This window comes from Zalophus californianus, chromosome 15 (genome assembly GCF_009762305.2).
Source record: "Zalophus californianus isolate mZalCal1 chromosome 15, mZalCal1.pri.v2, whole genome shotgun sequence".
Taxonomy (NCBI): domain Eukaryota; kingdom Metazoa; phylum Chordata; class Mammalia; order Carnivora; family Otariidae; genus Zalophus; species Zalophus californianus.
In genome coordinates, this window is record NC_045609.1 from 54,617,201 (window position 1) to 54,636,103 (window position 18,903).

Consider the following 18,903-nt stretch of genomic DNA (forward strand, 5'->3'; position numbering starts at 1 on the left):
ACTCCAGGTTATTCCAGAGGCGCTGAATGCGGTGCCACACCATTAAATAAACGCACACTCTCCTAACCTCCCGACGGCCTACCCCAAGAGAAGGCCACAGGACCCACAGGCGTCCCCTCCCTCTCTTTGCAACGAAAGAAAGGGGTCCGCTGTGCCTGGGGAAGGATGACTCCAAGCCCCTGGCCAGTCTAGCCGGACCGCAGCAGAAGGGAGGCCGCCCTCGGACTAGTTGTGGGCACCAGCGCCAGACCAGGGAGGTGGGGCATCTCCTCCTGCGCAGGAGGCTTCAGGAGCTGAAGGTAAGAGGGCAGCGGAGGACAAGCGCGGTCCCCGGCAGGGGGCGGAGGGCCGCGCGCGCATGCGCCCCGCCCCACCGCCGGCCGGAAGAGCAGGGCTGCGGAGCCGCTGCTCCCCGCGCTAGACGCCGGGGCGCGGGGGAGAGCGCCGGCCGCGCGATGCGGCCCCTGGACAGCACCGGGGCAGCCGAGGTGCCAGAGCCTGGGCTGCGGCTGACGGACGACCCGCCTCAGGGCGCCATCGAGGAGCCCGCGGCGGCCGAGGCAGCGGGGACGCCTGGCCCCGGCAGGTGCTGGCTGTTTGGCTCCTCGCCGTGCGCCTTGTGTGCTCCGCAGGGTGAGTGGGGTGCAGACCCGAGCTCGGGTCTTGCCCCTGGGGTGGGGATGCGGACGCCAGCGGGCGAGGGTCCCCGCGGCTGCGGGCCGGAAGCGCAGTGAGGACCGCGCCCCCCATCCCTACCCTGCTCAGAGCTGGGGAAAACCCTCGAGTCCTCACCTGGGGGTCTGCAAAGCAGAAGCCCCTTTCGTCCCCGCTGGCGCGAAGACCGGAGAAAGTTTCTGATTGTGTTTGGAACCCTTTTGGGATTCTGAAACTGTTCCTATAATTAAAGTGTTATAAACTCGGCGGGCAGGACCGCCGAGTCAGATTGCAGTTCGGTGCGCCCTGCCGGAGGTTGGAGGTTTGGGGGCTCAGTAAGAGGCCATCCCGCAACCAGCTGAGAGGTTGGGAGGGAGGTAAACTATGAACACTGATGACGACGGTAAGCGGTTTTCCTTCAAAAGGAAGTTGAAAAGCAGAGTATGGGGTGCCTGGGTGGCTCAGTCCGTTAAGCGTAGGACTCTTGATCTCGGCTGAGGTCTTAATGTCAGGGTTCTGAGTTCAAGTCCCGAGTTGGGCTCCATGCTGGACATGGAGCCTACTTAATTAAAAAAAAAAAAAAGGCAAGTATAGAGTCTAGAAAATGTTTGCCTCAGAATCTTAGAATCTTAGGCAGATTTGAGTGGGACCACTGGTTTTTATTTATTTATTTTTTTTTTTTTTAAAAGATTTTATTTATTTGACAGAGAGAGACACAGCCAGAGAGGGAACAGGAGCAGGGGGAGAGGGAGAAGCAGGCTTCCCGCGGAGCAGGGAGCCCGATGCGGGACTCGATCCCGGGACCCTGGGATCATGACCTGAGCCGAAGGCAGACGCTTAAGGACTGAGCCACCCAGGCGCCCGGGACCACTGGTTTTTAAACTTTTGGGGTTAGGAGGACTTTTTTGTTGTAAATTTTTACAGTATATCCATAACAGCTCACACTGAACTAAGCCAGATTTCCATTATTAATATAATGAATATTTTGTGATTTTTTTTTCCTATTTTTTAAAACTTGAATCATTATATCATAGACCTGAAACAAATATAGGACTTTCTTAGCAACTAATCCTAAACAAGGCAGATACACAATCTTACATAACATTGTGAAGAGGTTCACAGACTTGTCTCCAGAGCCCAGTACCCTGTGTAATATCACCTTGATCTTGTTCAACCTCTTCCTTCCACAGATGAGGAAAGTGAAGCCCAGGAAGATGAGGGCTTCCGGGCGGGGGTTGCCTTGTTTTCCCTAGATCTGGCATTTGTGGGTGAGACATGGCACAGGTCCCTGCAGCACCAAGGTTAAGGATCCCAGCATGCCAGAGACCCAGGCCAAGGCCCTTTGTGTTGACCACAGTGCTACTTCAAGCACATTCCTCCTTAAACTACACCACCCACCTGGAGCATCTTCCTAGAAGAAGAGGAAAAAGGTAGATCTCCTTTCAAGACAAAGTTACACAGTCTGCATCATCTCATCCTCTGGGTGACCTCCACTAAATGTGACCCCTGATTTCTATGCCTCTTCCCCAATCCCATTTCCCCCTTTCTGTATTATGAACTTGCCGCAGTTTAGAGAGATGAACCCCAGAAGATGATTCTTGGCTCCATTTTTGTCCTAAATGCTAACAGAAATGATCAGACTTCTGATTATTTATGGATGGGCTGGCGGCTCCAGAGCAGTGCTGTGCTGACCAGATGTGCAGTCCGTGAAGAGGTGAATTTCTCACCTTATCAGTTTTTATGGCTGAATGTCATTTTGGTGGAATGCTGAGTCAGTCCTTACGAACTCTTAAATGTTTCTGCTGTTGTGAGCCAAAGAGGAATACTGTACACTCAGGCAGCACATGGCAAAATGATAAACCAATATAAGCGACTGCACTTAGGAATCTTGAGTATTTTAACTTCAAAGAAAATTGCTAATGGTAAGACTTAGTAATAGTTATTGTAAGATAAGCAGATAATATTCTGAAAACAGGATTGCCAGAGAAATGTTGTCATTGAACTTTGTGACAGTATCATTTTAACGGCTTGATCATGGGTATCTCAAGAAAGTTTTTTCAAGTTCAGGTTGAAACTGTTAAACCAGTTTTCTACATTCTTGGATAACCTTCACAGACAGCATACAGCTGTCCTAAGACATCTGTTTATTTTCTTGAATGACAGTGTGGATCTTGGACTGAAGCAAGGAGAGGTTGTCTTCGATCTGTGCCTCTTATGTCCCTGGAAGGAGTTCTCTGGTGTAGCACTGGTTCTCAAGCTGGTGGAGCTTTTTACCATTGCAGAGATCTTGTATCAGTGGGTCTGGAGTAGGGCTCAGGAATTGAAGTTTAAAAAGTTAATAACTCAAGTCAATTCTCATTCCCAGCCAGAGTTGTGAATCACAGTTTAAAGCAGAGGATAGAAAAACTGAGCAACTTTTCAGTTTTCTTCTAATTTGGGAAATTGCACTGTGGCCACTTACTTAATCTGAATTATTTAGAGTTGCCAAATTATTAGCTATGCTTGTAGTGGAATATGATCATAAGCACATTACATAAGCAAATGCCTCTTTGGATTATGCTACTCTCTTGTTCATCTCCATTGGCAGAATGGAAATTATTGTTCAGTAAGAGACAGGTCTGCCTGAGTAGAACCAGGCCTCACCTTCATAACAAACAACCAAGTTCAGCCAGGCCTTGTAACAACTGCCCTGTCCCAGTCAGCAATCATGGGCCTTAAGTGTTTATAGGCAAGAAAATATGTGAGTGGTTATGTTTTAAGAGACAAGATAATCAGGGGCGCCTGGGTGGTTCAGTTGGTTAAGCGATTGCCTTCGGCTCAGGTCATGATCCTGGAGTCCTGGGATCGAGTCCCACATCAGGCTCCCTGCTCAGCAGGGAGTCAGCTTCTCCCTGTGACCCTCTTCCCTCTCGTGCTCTCTATCTCTCATTCTCTCTCTCTCAAATAAATAAATAAAATCTTAAAAAAAAAAAGAAAGATAATCAGAACCAGGGGGGTAAAATTAAGTTTTAAAAGAGTTAAAATATCTTGTTAAGTTAAAATATTCCTGGAGAAAAATTTAAAAGTTTAGGTTGGAGAAGATCCTTGAAATATAGACCAGGGAGATATTTTCTGTCCTTGATCTTCCTGTTCTGAGGGTGTAGGTTCTATGTATGAGTTGGGCTTCTTTTAAGAAAAACTATTTTATTTGGACCTGAACTCTGAAATTTCAGAAGCTGAACTCTCAGGCTGACCACAGCCAAGGCATGTATTTTGTGGTGCTTAACTTGGAAGTCTTCTAAAGTTTCCGTCTCATGGGCTGAGTATGTACAGTTTGTTTCTGTGGTATCTGAGCACATAGGTAGTGAACAGAATGTGGAGGATTCTGGCACTTACAACCTATCACCCTTGACATGACGACCACTAGCTCCAAATGATTTTCTTCGGCTGTACACCTGGAACAGGAAAAGGGAGAGGCCTCTGACCACAATGGCAACTTTTACTACACACGTCAGGCTGTAGAATGCTCCTGGAAAGATTGTGCATCATCATACTTTGGTCCCAATTCACAAAGTGTTTGTCACTCATGGGCAAAGGTATCTCACAGCTATGAGGATGTTGAAATGTATTACCTGGTGTTTGCATTTATCAGAGGAGGGCATTTTTTTAAAAAACATTATTATGCAATACCGTTCTATAGCCGAGTAACACATTATAAATTCCTAGACTGGAATGGTGATCCTAGTTTTACTATAAATTGCAAGTGCCCAAACAATACACGCTTCTGTTTTGCTATACTCTTAACTGATGAGGGCCAGTAGTGTTTCCTTCTTATTCTCTCCTTGTTTCTGTATTCGTTTCAAAAAAGAAAAAAATATTACTATATCCCTCAGTCCACCTGTCTTTTAGGGAGTTCTCTGCTCATCCTGTCCCTTTTTGCTTCCCTCTGAATGGTGGGGTGGGGAGGGGTATGAGATTGAAAACAGGTTCTACTCCTGTCTTAGGTAACTAAGATAGAGGAGGTGGTGAAACAAGAGGTTAATGCTCATACAGACTGTCATTAATGGATTGAATATGTGATGCTTTAGAGAAAGCAGAAGTTTCCTGATTCAGAGCTAGCCAAGAAGTTGGTGCTTAACGACAGTTCTAATTTTTAAAAAATTTCGTTTTAAAGCACTTTGAGGTCAGAGGGGTAGATACCCTAGCCCCCTTGCCCTCGAAGAGTTTATGCTCTAAGCGGAAGATCAGTCGTAAACCATGAAAAGTAAAAGATTTGATTAACGGTTCAAAATAACAAAACAGAGAGCCTTCTGTCGCCAGTGGTGTTAGACTTGGCATCTTTCCATGAAGTTCTCTCATATTCTTTCATTCAGCAAATATTTAATCAGGGTCTTCCATGAGCCAGGCATAAACAAGATAGTCAGGTCCCAGCCTGGAAGAGTTCACAGGCTTGTGGGGGAAGTAATATAATCAACAAGTAGCCATATGACACAGCTATAAACTGTTGTCCAGAAAAGAACACTTCCTTCATAAAGCCTGGTTCACCAGTGAGATGCTATAAATTATCACTTGGAAGCATTTTTCTCTAGCCATCTTGACAAGCATTTCTTAAAGATTTCTCTCACTGTCTTGGCAAGCATTTTTACTTTTTTGACTTGTAAGTGAGGGGTGATTCCTCAGTGAACCAAAGGAAATCCATTTTATCGGGTAAAACTGCATTTAAAAATTACGGGTTTAAATTGTTGCTTTCCTCAATGATTCTTCATTCTTGGTGGGGAAATGGTTCAGGTCCAGAGAATGGATATGCTTAGGAAATAGCATTGGTAGCCTGTTAGCCATTAACACTGTTCCATTTTTCTCAATTCCTAAGTGAAAATAATAAAACATATACTTGGAAGCAAGGACTAACTAGAACTTAATCTTTTTCAGAAGCCAAGAAGAAAGCACCCTGTCCTGGACTTGGCTTGTTTTATACATTATTGTCCGCCTTCCTTTTCTCAGTGGCCTCTTTATTTGTTAAAAAAGTGCAAGACGTCCATGCTGTAGAAATTAGTGCATTCCGATGTGTGTTCCAAATGCTAGTCATTATCCCTTGTTTAATATACAGAAAGTAAGTATTTCTTATCTGCAAAGTAGAAGGTATTAACAAATGTTTGTAAATCTTTTGAACTGCTTGAATTATTCTATAGCGGCTGCTTTATCGCTCCCATAGATTTACCAGTTCCTACACCCTTTGGCTCTGATTACTAAAAAGTCACAAGGACCCACCCACAGAAGAAGCTCTCATAAGCACAAACCACATGCCCAGCGAAGGAGGGGAAAGAGATACAGTTATTCTCCATTCCCCATTTTGAGAACAAAGCATTCCTTATACACAATTCCCTCCATCTTGTACCACCCTCCCTTCTTTCCCTTGGCATAACTGGTATTTAGAAGAAAAAAGGAAATGAGAAAAAGTCGTGGTGCCTCCTAATATCAATGTTTCTTTAAGTAGAATGGGCTGCTCTGTTATCAGGGCAAACAGAAGGTTACCGTAATAATATCCAGGTCTTCCCCCTAGGGTGATGTGGGAAAGGGATAAGGTAATCTTGAGCAAGGCCTTTTTAAATAGTTTCATATTTAGTGTCCTCATCTGTGAACTGGAGGGAATTACACTCTTTGTTTTCTATCTGGCACCTTGGCTGCAAGGGCCAAATAAAATTGATTAATAGCTTAGAGCACTTTATGCAGAATGCAACAGTATTTGAAGACTATATTCCCCATCTTTCCTGTCCCTACCCAGCACCTCTTTCCCTTCCATATAGCCCCCTCCCCACCCTTTCCGAGGTTAAAATTAGGCCTCTCTCACACCGTTATAACCTCTACCCTCCCCTGTGTACTTGGAAGCCTTGGAGAAGAGACCAGTTGGATGCCTGGTGGCAGTCTGGTTCTTTCTCTCTTTGGGCAAAAAGGCTTAAACCCTAAACTAAATGCTTCAGTCATGTGCCACCAAAGTCTCCTTGTATGTGTAACACAGTACAGATGCATTTGGAATAGTTTTACTCCGTATCCTGAGGATTTGGTGAAAAAGGTGAAAATTTACTAATTAATATTGTCAGAAATTCCTGTATAAGTGTGGAAAAGTCTCAATATTTTAGGAAACGATGGTGAGACTTCAGAAATTTCTAAGGGTGGTAACAGACCACTGACGCTAACACAATTATCGTCCCCATAATAAAAGAATTGGCAGGGGAAGGCACTGGAAGAATTTTTTAAATCCTTAGCACCAATCTGTTTTGACCTATTTTATGTTTCATTATCATGGAAGATGATATGGTATTCCAGGTATTTTCAAGGTATGAGTCAAAGGTGACCTACGCTTTCATTTCTAACCCCAGAAACCCAGGAGTCCTCATGTCAGGCCTACAGGCTAGCCTTCAGAGAGATGCTCAGGGCTGACACCAGGTCAGCAAGCTGTGCTACCCTGACATGTACCCAGCACTCTGCTTGGTAAAGATTTAATAAAAAGAAAATTGAGTGGCAGTTATTATACTTATCCAAATGCTATATGTTCTTTTTCAGTATATTTTAACTCTTCCTGCAGAGAACAATGAAAAGTTGTCTCACAGTCAATGGCTAAAATAAATTTTAGCATTGCCTCAGCTTTTATAGAAAAACTCGTAAGATTGGCAATGCATACTAGCCAGGACCAAAATGTAGGACAGTTCAATCTTGAAATTGTATTTATTATAAAAATCATGTATTGTCATTGTAGAAAATTGGGGGGAAATAAGAAAAATTACCTATGCGTCTACTTATTAAAGTTTACCCACTATGAACATTTCAGGACATTTTCCTTTTTGTCTTGTTTGCAAGCCTGTATAGACATAGGAAAAACTAGATTTGCCTAATTATAATTATACTATTTATGGAGTATTCATGGAGTTCTCTTTTGCTATTTTTGCTTATACTGTGAACACTTTCATGTTTTTAGTTATAATTAGATACCATTTTTTAAAGGTGTATACTATTCAGTTGTGGGCATTATAATTAATTTACTAGTCCCTTATTTTTTGACAGTTAGGACTTCAAAAATAATGTTTAATCAAGAATTGCAATATTAAAAACAAATACCAAGTTGGTTTAATGTGTGTTCCTCCGTTTGAATTTACAGAACTGGGTTTATGGGCCCCAAGGGTCAACGAATTTTCCTCTTGCTCAGAGGAGTCCTGGGTTCTACCTCCATGATCCTACTGTACTACGCTTTCCAGGCAACATCCCTCGCCGACGCCACTGTCATCACGTTTAGCTCGCCCGTGTTCACATCTATCTTTGCTTGCATATTTCTCAAGGAGAAATACAGCCCTTGGGATGGCCTCTTCACCGTCTTCACCATCACTGGCGTGATCCTTATAGTGAGGCCCCCGTTTCTGTTTGGTGCCAGTGCTGCGGGCAGGGGCGAAAGCTACTCCCTTCACCTGAAGGGCACGATCGCAGCAGTCGCGCACGCCGTGTTTGCCGCCCTGACCCTGGTCATCCTCAGAAAGATGGGGAAGTCCGTGGACTACTTCCTGAGCATCTGGTATTACGTCATCCTCGGCCTCCTGGAGAGCATCATTGTCCTCTTCATCATCGGGGAATGGAGTCTGCCCTACTGCGGGTTGGACAGGCTGTTTCTCATCCTCATCGGCCTGTTTGGTTTGGGGGGTCAGGTGTTTCTCACGAAAGCCATCCAAATAGAAAAAGCAGGGCCAGTGGCAATAATGAAGACTATGGATGTGGTCTTCGCTTTCATCTTCCAGATTATTTTCTTTCATGATGTGCCCACATGGTGGACAGTGGGCGGGGCCCTGTGCGTCATAGCCAGTAGCACGGGCGCGGCCGTGCGGAAATGGTGCCAGGGTTCCAAATGAGGCTTTGCTGCTGAATGCACGGTCCCCCAGGGCGGACACGCCGCACGTGCACACACCTGGAAAATCTGCATTTCCTTCACTGATTATACTTAATAAATTTCATAATTAAAGTACCATTTTTGAATATGGTATGTCTTTAATTAGCTAAGAATTAACCAGTGTGGTCTAGCAATTTTTTTTTCTCAATTGTTTTGGTTTTGGTTTCTCTTTGGGTTTTTTGTTGTTGGGGTGGCAGTAAGAGGACAGATCATTAGTTGGAAAAAAAGAAACTGCAAAATGTTCTATGACTGGTATAAATAATATGTAATTTTTTAAAGTGTATTTTTGGTACTGATGGGATATAGGTGGGTAGGAAATTTTAGATGCTCTTTTAGCAGTGTAGAGGCTAAGAAACTTACTGATTATAATGCTGCTATAATTGGTATTATGTTGGAAATTCATTTGAAACCTAATTCCATTTAGGAGGCCAAAGCTGACACTTGGAAAAGGGGCCTACTTAATGGTGTTAATAATACAAATGAATTAGCCTTATTTTCAAGGCTTTTATAAATGATTATCATTCTTTTAACCCATATGAGTGCCTTTTCATTTTGATGCCAGAATTTTTATATGTAAACTTTAAAAAAAAAAGTTTTTGATCACCAGGTTTGGCTAGAAGTTTTCTGTTCAGTGGCATTCACAACTGTAGCTATCATTCTATAGTTTTAACTTGTCCTTTGTTTTTTTGAAACTGCACTACATTTTTCTTAACTTTCTAAGGTTTCAGGTCTTTAAACCACAAGAGAGAAATCTTGGCATAACCAATGTGCACATTTCCATGCTGAAGTATTTTCCCCTCACTAGAAATGTGATTTTCTATAAATTCTCTTTGAATTTATAGTGTGATGCCAAATAAAATTTTCTCAGGATTTTATTAGGTTGAACTATATAAAATTGCTGAAATTTTACCTTTTTAACTTAAAAAAAAAAAAACCATAGTTTCTTATGGATCACCCTAATAGATACCTCCCTTATCCTTTCTACACCAAATATTTAAAAGACTGGCATATATTTTTTTAAAACAACTTTAAAATACAGCAGTCCTATTAAACTTATTTTTATAGTCCTTTTCCCTTATGGAATTATATGTAATAATGCTTCATATTACTTGTTAAATGTAAAGACATGGATTCATGGTTGATTGACTTTTGTAGTTTCTTGAACAGAAAAATTCACTGTTAAATTCTAGTATATCACTATGGTATTAAATGTCAGTGCTGCATCATGATACTAACTTCATGAATTCAAACAGCATTTTTTATCTGGAACTTCATCAGGCCAATACTCTGCAGTTAAAGAGAGAATGTAATATTTAGGAAGGCTTGGGAGGTTAATCAGGAAGTAGAGAGTACACGCAAATGATTCTTTATCACAATGAACCCTTTATTGGTGAAGCTATGATGGTTTCCAACTCTTACTGTCCAACCTAGCATCTGTTATTATCTTAAGCCTGCAGATTTGAAAGATTATAGGCTCTTTCTCTCCCTTTCATCATAACTCTTCCAAAGAAAGAAAGAGCTTGGCTTCTGAGATTTATGCCTTGGTGAGAAAGGATCTTTTCCAGTAGTTCCAAAAGGAAATTTTTAGCTTGCTGATCTTCCCAAACGCTTCCCACCTGACAAACTCTAAATGAGGTCTACCAAGGGGAGTCACACTATCATTATAACTTTAGCCTAATACACAATTTTTGGAGTTTTTAGAGTTGCAGAAGCATCATTTTGCAAAGGTCTTAGAGAGTTACAGAATCCGAGCATTTTAGAGCTCAAAGATTAGAAATCCTCTTGTAGGAGCCACGCCGCACAGATAGAGATGCTGGGAAGGGGATCTGCCCAAGATGGGTTTCCATGGCCTTCTCCTTTCCCTTATTTCCATGACAAAAGTATGGAAAGTAAACCACTGCTTAAGCTACCTAAGGTAAATTAACTCAGGGAACCCTCTCCTGGTTCTTTACCTTGCACAATAAAAGAACCTATGGGACTTTGAGAGTTAAATCCCTTTGGGCCTGTACACTAGAGACATGTTTTATTTCAACAGTGTGTGGTTTAAGTACTTGAATGTCACAATATATACCAAGGTTGAAGAAAACGTTTCTTCTCTCAACTTTTACAGGGTGTCATTCTTAAACACTTTTATAATGTCTAAGGTATATACAAGGATGTGTATTGTAACAATTATGGGTGTGTATATTTTGCAAAGATTGTAGTTTCTACATCTTGAAAGTATTTTCATAAATTGTTTTTATTTTATAAATGCTAATAAAGTTAATATGAAAGAAGGCTATAATGTTGGTTTTTATGATTATAGCAAATGTGCTCACCAATCTATTTCCTTTTTCATCCATGTGCTTCAAAACATTTTATAAAGGCTATTGATCCCTAGTCTTTCAGCTGTGATGTAATCTCAAGTTTCAATCTTTTTTTTTTTTTAAGATTTTATATATTTGTCAGAGAGAGAGCACAAAGCAGGGGGAGCAGCAGAGGGAGAGGGAGAAGCAGACTGTAGTTAATACTGTAGAGTTGAACATTCTCTCTCCACTTCAAAATGATTCCCAGTTCAGGGTCCTTACTCCTGAGCAGTTTCCCCAGGAACTACAGGAACAGTCTAATGGATGTCAAACCTCATTTGACTCTCTCCTGCCAGCACATAATTCCACTGTTGGGCATTTCTCAATTTCCTGGCTGATCTGCCCACATAGGTGGCCAAGGGTCACCAGTTTTATGCATAGGTGTTGCCACCTTTCCAGTTCTGGCTTTAGCTCTGATCCTCTATTACATTTGGCTCTGGCTGGGGAATGAGCCTGATTTTCTATGTGTTTCCCATGTACTACATACTACATACATACTACACTCAGTATGGCTCTTCTAGCCCCTTAAATCTGTTCGCTCAGTAAACAAAATTAGTCTCGAGGGTAATCTAGTGGTAAGAGAGCCAGATGTCTTTATGTAACATGTTGGCCTCTAATGTAGGTGTATAGAGCTGTAGTCAGCACTGGACATTAGAATTTGATTCTTAGGGTGTAGGTTGGGCACATGAAGCCTGAGCACCACCCCGATCACACCATTATATGGTCCCTTTGGTCCCTTCTGTGAAATCTAATACAGCTACCATATTCACTTGGAATTCTGCAAGATGCCCTAACAGGGACTCTGTGATCCACAAAGACCCATCCAAGTTTTAGCCTATTTGAACACTAGGTTTGGAGCTGGACTTGGAAAACCAGTTCATGGAGAGCCTGTGAAACTGCACTGCCCATCATCTCCTAGAAACTGGGGTGGGGCTTTAGAGAAGGAGGGTAAGGAGAAGACATATCTTGTGTCAAGGCAGGGCAGGAAATGTTGCATCATAGAAGTCCAGTCCACAGGAAATGTTCCACTGGGTTGCACGAGGTACCATGCCAGCTATCATCTATTAAGCCAGATTTGTAATAACATAAGACAATGCTATTCTCACTAATTTTTTAAATAGTTATTTTTCATAAGAATATTATTTATGTTAACATGGAATCATTTTAATTTTTTTTCAGTTTTGCCTTCAAATATGGTAAATATATATAATGCACATAACAAAACCTCTTTGGAGTTCTCAATAATGTTTAAGAGAGTAAAGGAATATACAACCAAAAAGTTCCCAAGCTGCGGATTTAATATATAGTGTTATCAAATTTGAAACCTTAAAAAAAAAATGATTAAGCCCACCATCAAATCTACCAACTTTTTCATGAGGTTCTGACAGTTTGAAGTGCAGCTCAGTAATAGTTTGTAAATTAGAAACATCTCTAATGTGATGTTCTATTTTAGAATTGTGAAACAACTTTAAATGTATATAAGCGATCCAAATTACCCAACAGAGGGCAAAGGAACAACAAGAAATCCAATTGGTCTATGCTCACAGGGTCATATCAAATTGTCTCTTACTTCCTACATATATGTTTTAGTTCCTTTGTACATGCATTTTAGAAAAGTCAGAAGACTTTGATACTTTGCAGGTAAGTATGTGCATTGGTACAACTTCTATGAAGGGCAACTTGGCAACATCTATCAATTTACAAATGAACATGCTTTTTCACCCAGAAATTCCATTTCAGGAATTTATCTTATAGATATACTTGCTTATTGCAAAATAAAATGTACATGTTTATTCATTGCTACATCACTTGTAATAGCAAAAAAAAAAAAATAGAGCTAGTCTAATGTTAAATAAGTAATGGTACTGGTAATGGGTTAAATGACTAAGTAATGGTACTGAAATTTTCCTGTCCAAGGTTCTAGCTGAACTGATAATTAAATTCACATAAGACAGATTAACAGAAGAAAAAAAAAACCCCACAAAGTTTTATTACATGTGCACAGAGGCCCAATAATGAAATTGAGACCTAAAGAAATGACCAAGCAGACAGTTTTTATACTTTTTCAACAAAGAGATGATAAATCTATGTGGAATGACAGGACAAAGATAACCTTGGGAGCTTCAGTTAGTAAGGAATTCTAAACCGTATTTGGGCTGGGTTAGTAAATTAGTAAAAAGTAACAAAGGTTGTTTATACAGCCTTCTTGGCTCTAAATTTCCAGTTCTGGTGATAAAGATATCTACTTTGTCCAGGGAGTGTACCTTTCACATGGGAGATTTTCTTTCCTGCTTTCAGGGGGATGGAGGAGGGTCCGAGTGTCCTTCTTGCACGGGCTCTCTCTTCAGTAACTTTTATTTAAAATATTCAATTGGCCAAATTGGCACATTTGGGGGTGGCCTACTCTTGGCCCTTACAGTGCATACATAAAATGAAATACAATACAGTAAAAACAAATTAAGGAAGAGCAAGGGAGCGTTCCATGTACGAATGTGGAGTAATCGTCAAGATTATTCAGTGGAAAAGCAAGATTCAGATAGTAGTACGGCATAGTATGTATTCATTTATATAAAAAGAGGGTAAACAGAATATTCTAAGAGGATATACAAGGAAGTGGTAACACTGGTTGCCTTTAGGGAAAAGAATTTGGGGGCTGAAAGAGTGGAAAGGTGACTTTTCACTAAATTCCCTTTTATACCTTTCAAATTCTGAACAATGTATGTATGTGACCTAGTCAAAAAACAAAATAAAAAATAAACTGGTGAAACAAACAAACAAAAAAGACTTGTAGAAAGGAAGGGAGAAAAGAAAGGAAGGGGGTAAAAGAGAGATATCCATATATATATATCCATATACACATGCATAGAGAAATGTTTACTGCTTTAATCTGAGCCATCACCCTGGCTCACCATCACTGACTTCCTTTTGCCTCATTCAGCCCACAAATCAGACTTAAATTCCCACATGCTCAGGGCGCCCACATGGTCAGTGGCTCAGTCCCTTGAGTCCTTCGGCTCAGGTCATGATCCCAGGGTCCTGGGATCCAGCCCTGCATTGGGTTCCCTGCTCAGCAGGGAGCCTTGTTTCTCTTCTCCCTAGGCCTGCCGCTCCCCCTGCTTGTGCGCGTGCTCTCTCTCTCTCAAAAATAAAATTTAAAAAAATTCGCACATGCTCCATGACTGAAGAAAATAACAAAAGGAAATCCTGAACTTCAGCATTTTAATAGAAATATATCCTCCAAGGGGCGCCTGGGTGGCTCAGTCAGTTAAGCGTCTGCCTTCAGCTCAGGTCATGATCCCAGTGTCCTGGGAACGAGCCCCGCATCGAGCTCCCTGCTCAGTGGGGAGTCTTCTTCTCCCTCTGCCTCTGCCTCTGCTCCTGGGCTCCCCCCGCACCCCAGCTCTCGTGCTTTCTCTCTCACTTGCTTTCTCTCAAATAAATAAATAAAATCTCCAAGATCCCAGAAAGCATTGCCCAGTCCTCAGCTAGATATCTACCTTTCCACAGCACCAAAACCATTTTTACATGGAAAGGAAACTAATATTTACTTAATATGTCCCATCCAGGCCAGGAGCTTCTTTATCTTTGTCTCATTCAGTCCTTGCCAACTCTGGGGGATGGGTTGAATAGGAAACTGAAGTTCAAAGAGGTTGAATATGGTCACCTGCCTAATTAAGTCTAGTGCCCTCACTCATAAATAACAAAGTTGGCCACTACCCAAGGTCTGCCCGACCACAAAGACTTGACCTTTCCAATACCCCATGTTACCTCCCTAGCTGGAGTAGAATGCATGACAGGGAGTCACTGTGGTGAAAAGATTGTTTCTTGACTTTGGGATTTGAAGGTACGTATGTACTCTTCCTCTCTCCTTTCCCACACATGTACAAGAGCTGGATGTAAAAGAATAGAAGGTGAACGACAACACTTTATAGTTCAGTTTTATTTCTTTTATATGTTAATCAATACTCATTAAGCAGTAGCCATATACAATCACAATCAAGGAAGGGAAACATCAAACTTCAAATATTGTCAAATATTGCTCTTAAAGTGGCCAACACTGGATGCAAACATGACATACACACGCTATAATAATCCGTACACACACGCTACAATGAGAACCTCAAAATGAGATCACCTCCTGAGGTCACAAACCAAAGCAGAACAAAGAACAAAGCTACTCAAGGTCACCTAAATACACAGAATTGAATACTGGGCCAGCCACATTTAGCCATAATGTACCTAGATGTACTAAGAACACTTCTAAGGGTGTAATGTACCAATCAGAAGAAAGGGTGGCCAGCCGTGGAAGCAGGAAAGGAGGATGGCATGTGTCAGGCATGTTCCCATTGTAGAGATCTCTACAATGAGATGGTGAGTTCCCAGTTTTTCTCCCTAAAGTACCCCTCATAGCTAAGAAGAGTCTAGAAACATAATCACAGAGACATCACCACAATCTGGAGCTTGAACCACAACACAATAACAATAACCACTACCCTTTATTGTATCCTTCATGTAACAACTACTCTCCTAACTGCTTTTTGTGCTCTGGATCATTGAGTCCTTGCAACTCCTAAGGAAGGCTTTTTATTGCCTTCATTTCATCATTGAGGAAAGAGGTTTGAAGAAGTTACACGAATGTCCACGTTAAGTGACTTGTCCACTTGCTAATAAGTGGCAGAACCTGGGTCTTAAAACCCTGGCCTATCAAACTCCAAGCTTACATTCTCGACTCTGCTACTCTACTGCTTACCCTAAGCCTGAAGCCATGCTTTTTTAAAAAAAGAAAAAAATCCTGAGTTTTATGTGCCCCCTGGCACACTGCAGTGTACCCCAAGGGACTCTTCAACTCCATTTTAAGAAACATGGCCAATGATGATGCAGTCAAGTCCTCTTGCTACTGAAAACTATAAAATCACAACCCTTATTCTTTGTATATCCATGTTACCAGTATCTATGCAATTATAATTTGGCTTCTCACATACTTTAAATGCAGAGGACAATGGATTAAGCAAAAGATTAAGCCCTTGGTTCCCTCAACTGTTATATTTTTCATTGTATATTAGTAAATTTGGCATTGTTCCACACATTGGTCTCCATGTACTTGGTTATTGTGACTCTTTTCAAAGAGATATACCGTATTCCCAGCATCCCCTTTCTTCCAAGACAATACTCCTGTATTACTCAGGGTAATTATGCCAGCTACTGTAACAACCCCCAAATCTCAGATATGTACCAATAAAGTTTTATTTCTTAGTTATATCACAGTCTGATTAAGTTGTAACTTACCAGCTCTCTGTAATTTCTCCTTTAAGTGGTGACTCAGGCTTCTAGGCTCCTTCCATCCTAAAGTCCTAAACTCTTAAACATGTAGCTTCCAAGCTTGCTGCAGATTTTATGACCACATAGACTTGCATATGCAGAATATCACTTCCACCCACATCTTATTGACCTTAACCTAACTGAAATGGAAGGCAGGAAAGAAGGCTTTCGTTTGGTTCCAGGAAGAGGAAAAGAAAACAGAATTTGGTGAACACATAATGTTATCTCTGCTGCAACCCCATCCCTTCAGAGAACCACCCAAACTAATTCCATAGAGTTCTAGTGGAGCTGGCAATACAGAATCCCACCACCAGTGGCCTAAGGAGTGAGTGGGCGCATGCAACAAAGTTATGTTTCTCTCTCCTGATCATCTGAACATTGAGCCGAGTCACAAGAGCAGAAGACACATAATTGAGTTGTCTGACATCAGTGCCCAGTGAGTTGGGCCCTGGGGTGCTGGCTGCCAAGAGGTGTCCACTCTTTTGTCAAATCTGTGAGCTCACCACTATCATTCCAATTAATCCCCTATTCATGACTAAAGTAGAATCAGTTTCTGTTACTTGTACCCAAAATACCCTAGTCAATACCTAGTATTTGCTACCTATATGCTGACCAACCAGATTCTCACTCCCTCATGACTCGGCCCTGAACTGTGATAATTTCACTGAGGTGGTGCCTCCCCTTGGGGATCTGATGGAGTGTCTGACCAATCTTTTCCAGGTGACACCACTCTATCTCATTACATGTTGTGTTTGATCTTCTAGGAACATGAAAAAAGCAATTAACAATACAAAGCAGATGTTTAAGGCTGAGTAAGTGATAAAGACAACATAACATCCTCAAGAGGGCTATCAAGTGGGCAATGGAATCATATACAAGAGTGATTTCTAAAGAAAGATCCCAGACAACATTTTGTCAACCTTTTCTATTTCACAGACAAAAATCAAGATTCTACAATAACACAGTCCAGTGAAATATAATGCAAGCTACATATGTGTTATGGACTGGATGTGTCCCTCCAAAATTCATGTTGAAGCCCTAATCCCCAGTGTGATGGTATTAAGAAGGGGAGGGCTTTGGAAGGTGATTGGGTTTAGATGAGGTCATGAAGATAGGGTCCCTATTAAGGGATTAGGTCCTTATAAGAAGAGGAAGAGACCAGAGCCCTCTCTTTTTCTACCATGTAAGGATATAGTCAAAAGGCCCTCACCAGGAACTGAATATGCCAGCACCTAGATCATGGACTTCTTAGCTTCCAGAACTGTGAGAAATAAATACTAGTTGTTTAAGCCACCCAGTATTTTGTAATAGCAGCCTTTGCTGACTAAGATGGCCTAATTAAATAATGTAAAAAGAAATAGGTGAAAAAAAATAGGTGAAATTAATTTTAACAATATATTTGATTTAATCCAATATATCCAAAATACTACCATTTCAATATGTAATCAATATAAAAAATTATTAGTGAGATATTATGCATTCTTTTAGTCACACTAAACCTGGTGTCTATTTTACAGTTTCAGCACATCTCAGCTGAGACCAGCCACATTTCAGATGCTCAGTGGACACATAGAGATAGTGGTCACCATGTCTGACAGCCCAATTCTAGAACATGCTGGGAGTAAAGGAGGATTATAAGAATAGCCACCACTTATGTAGCCCTGCTATGTGCCAACATATATCAAATCTCTTAGATTTTCCTCTCATTTCTTCCCTGGAATAACCTTATGAGATTGATGTTCTCTTCCCTCTTTTACAGAAGAGAAAGATAAGACTCAGCATGTTTAAGATACTTGTGTAAAATCACACAGCCAGCAAAGGACAAAGGCACACATAGGTTGATTTAACCCAAAGCACGCATTGATCTCATGCTTCCCATTTACAGATACAAGGAGTTTGAATTGGTCTGGACTTTACCCGAAAGGTGGTGAAGCAGGGAAGGGCGTAAACAAGGCTCAGCAGAACAACACTCATACCACCAGGAAGATGTGCTCTGTGAAGGCAGAAGGTGCACCTACTATACCACTGAGAGCAGCAGGAACGAGGTGCTGATGAGAAGCAATGGTGAGGAGATAAATAAAGTGAAAACAAAAGAATTGTTACACTAACCAGAAAGAGATAAATGAGTTTGAACATTAACAAAGGGTAGAGTTGATGATATAAAATAGTCATAACCCTGGCAGATAAACATGCCATTTCCATTAAGTGAGTGGAAGTGGGTGCCACAGGTCCCACCTGTAAGGTTACCCTTGGGAGGAGGAGGAACCAGAGCCTGGAGCCAGGTCAGGGGTTACCCAGATTGGCTGGAAAGCAAGTTGGAGGGAGAGCCAAGGTCACAAGAGAGGAAACTGGAGTGTGCAACCATCCAAGGTGGGCTGTGAGAATACCCCATTGTAGCGGGATCCAAGCAGGGCAGACACACCTGCTGATACATGCTCAGCCAGGACTGATCCCAAAAGCTAGAGCCCACATAAATGGACCTCAGTGAAATGAGAACATCATGCTAAATTTGCCACATGCTTACATTATGCTTTTTCTGTATTTAGAGTTTAAATACCTTTTATTTATGAAAGGATGGTAATAGTGGATAACCATTGTTTGGATGGCTTTGTCTTTTTTTTTTTTTTTTAATGTCTTCACTTCGCAAATATAGAGGTTGACAACCTTATATTGGTC

The 18,903-nt window shown here is 41.4% G+C and overlaps 1 protein-coding gene across 4 annotated transcripts; it reads left to right on the forward strand.

Moving 5' to 3' along the window:
• Positions 1-382: 382 nt before the first annotated feature.
• On the forward strand, positions 383-10,844 carry SLC35G1 (solute carrier family 35 member G1). 4 transcript variants are annotated; one of them, XM_027596909.2, is made up of 3 exons: positions 383-633; positions 5,563-5,743; positions 7,787-10,844. In XM_027596909.2, the coding sequence occupies exons 1-3, from the start codon at positions 456-458 to the stop codon at positions 8,523-8,525; spliced, it is 1,098 nt and encodes a 365-aa protein (XP_027452710.1). In that variant the 5' UTR covers positions 383-455; the 3' UTR covers positions 8,526-10,844. The 4 variants fall into 4 exon arrangements, with proteins under 4 accessions (XP_027452710.1, XP_027452712.1, XP_027452713.1 ...); XM_027596911.2 differs by having other exon boundaries at positions 5,566-5,743; XM_027596912.2 differs by having other exon boundaries at positions 5,635-5,743.
• Positions 10,845-18,903: the final 8,059 nt, after the last annotated feature.

Excerpts from the sequence above, each read along its gene's own strand:
- SLC35G1 (XM_027596909.2), top strand. The coding sequence starts at position 456 with ATGCGGCCCCTGGACAGCACCGGGGCAGCCGAGGTGCCAGAGCCTGGG. Across the intron at positions 634-5,562 it reads CGCCTTGTGTGCTCCGCAGG|AAGCCAAGAAGAAAGCACCC; the intron begins GTGAGTGGGGTG and ends AATCTTTTTCAG. Across the intron at positions 5,744-7,786 it reads CCTTGTTTAATATACAGAAA|AACTGGGTTTATGGGCCCCA; the intron begins GTAAGTATTTCT and ends TTGAATTTACAG.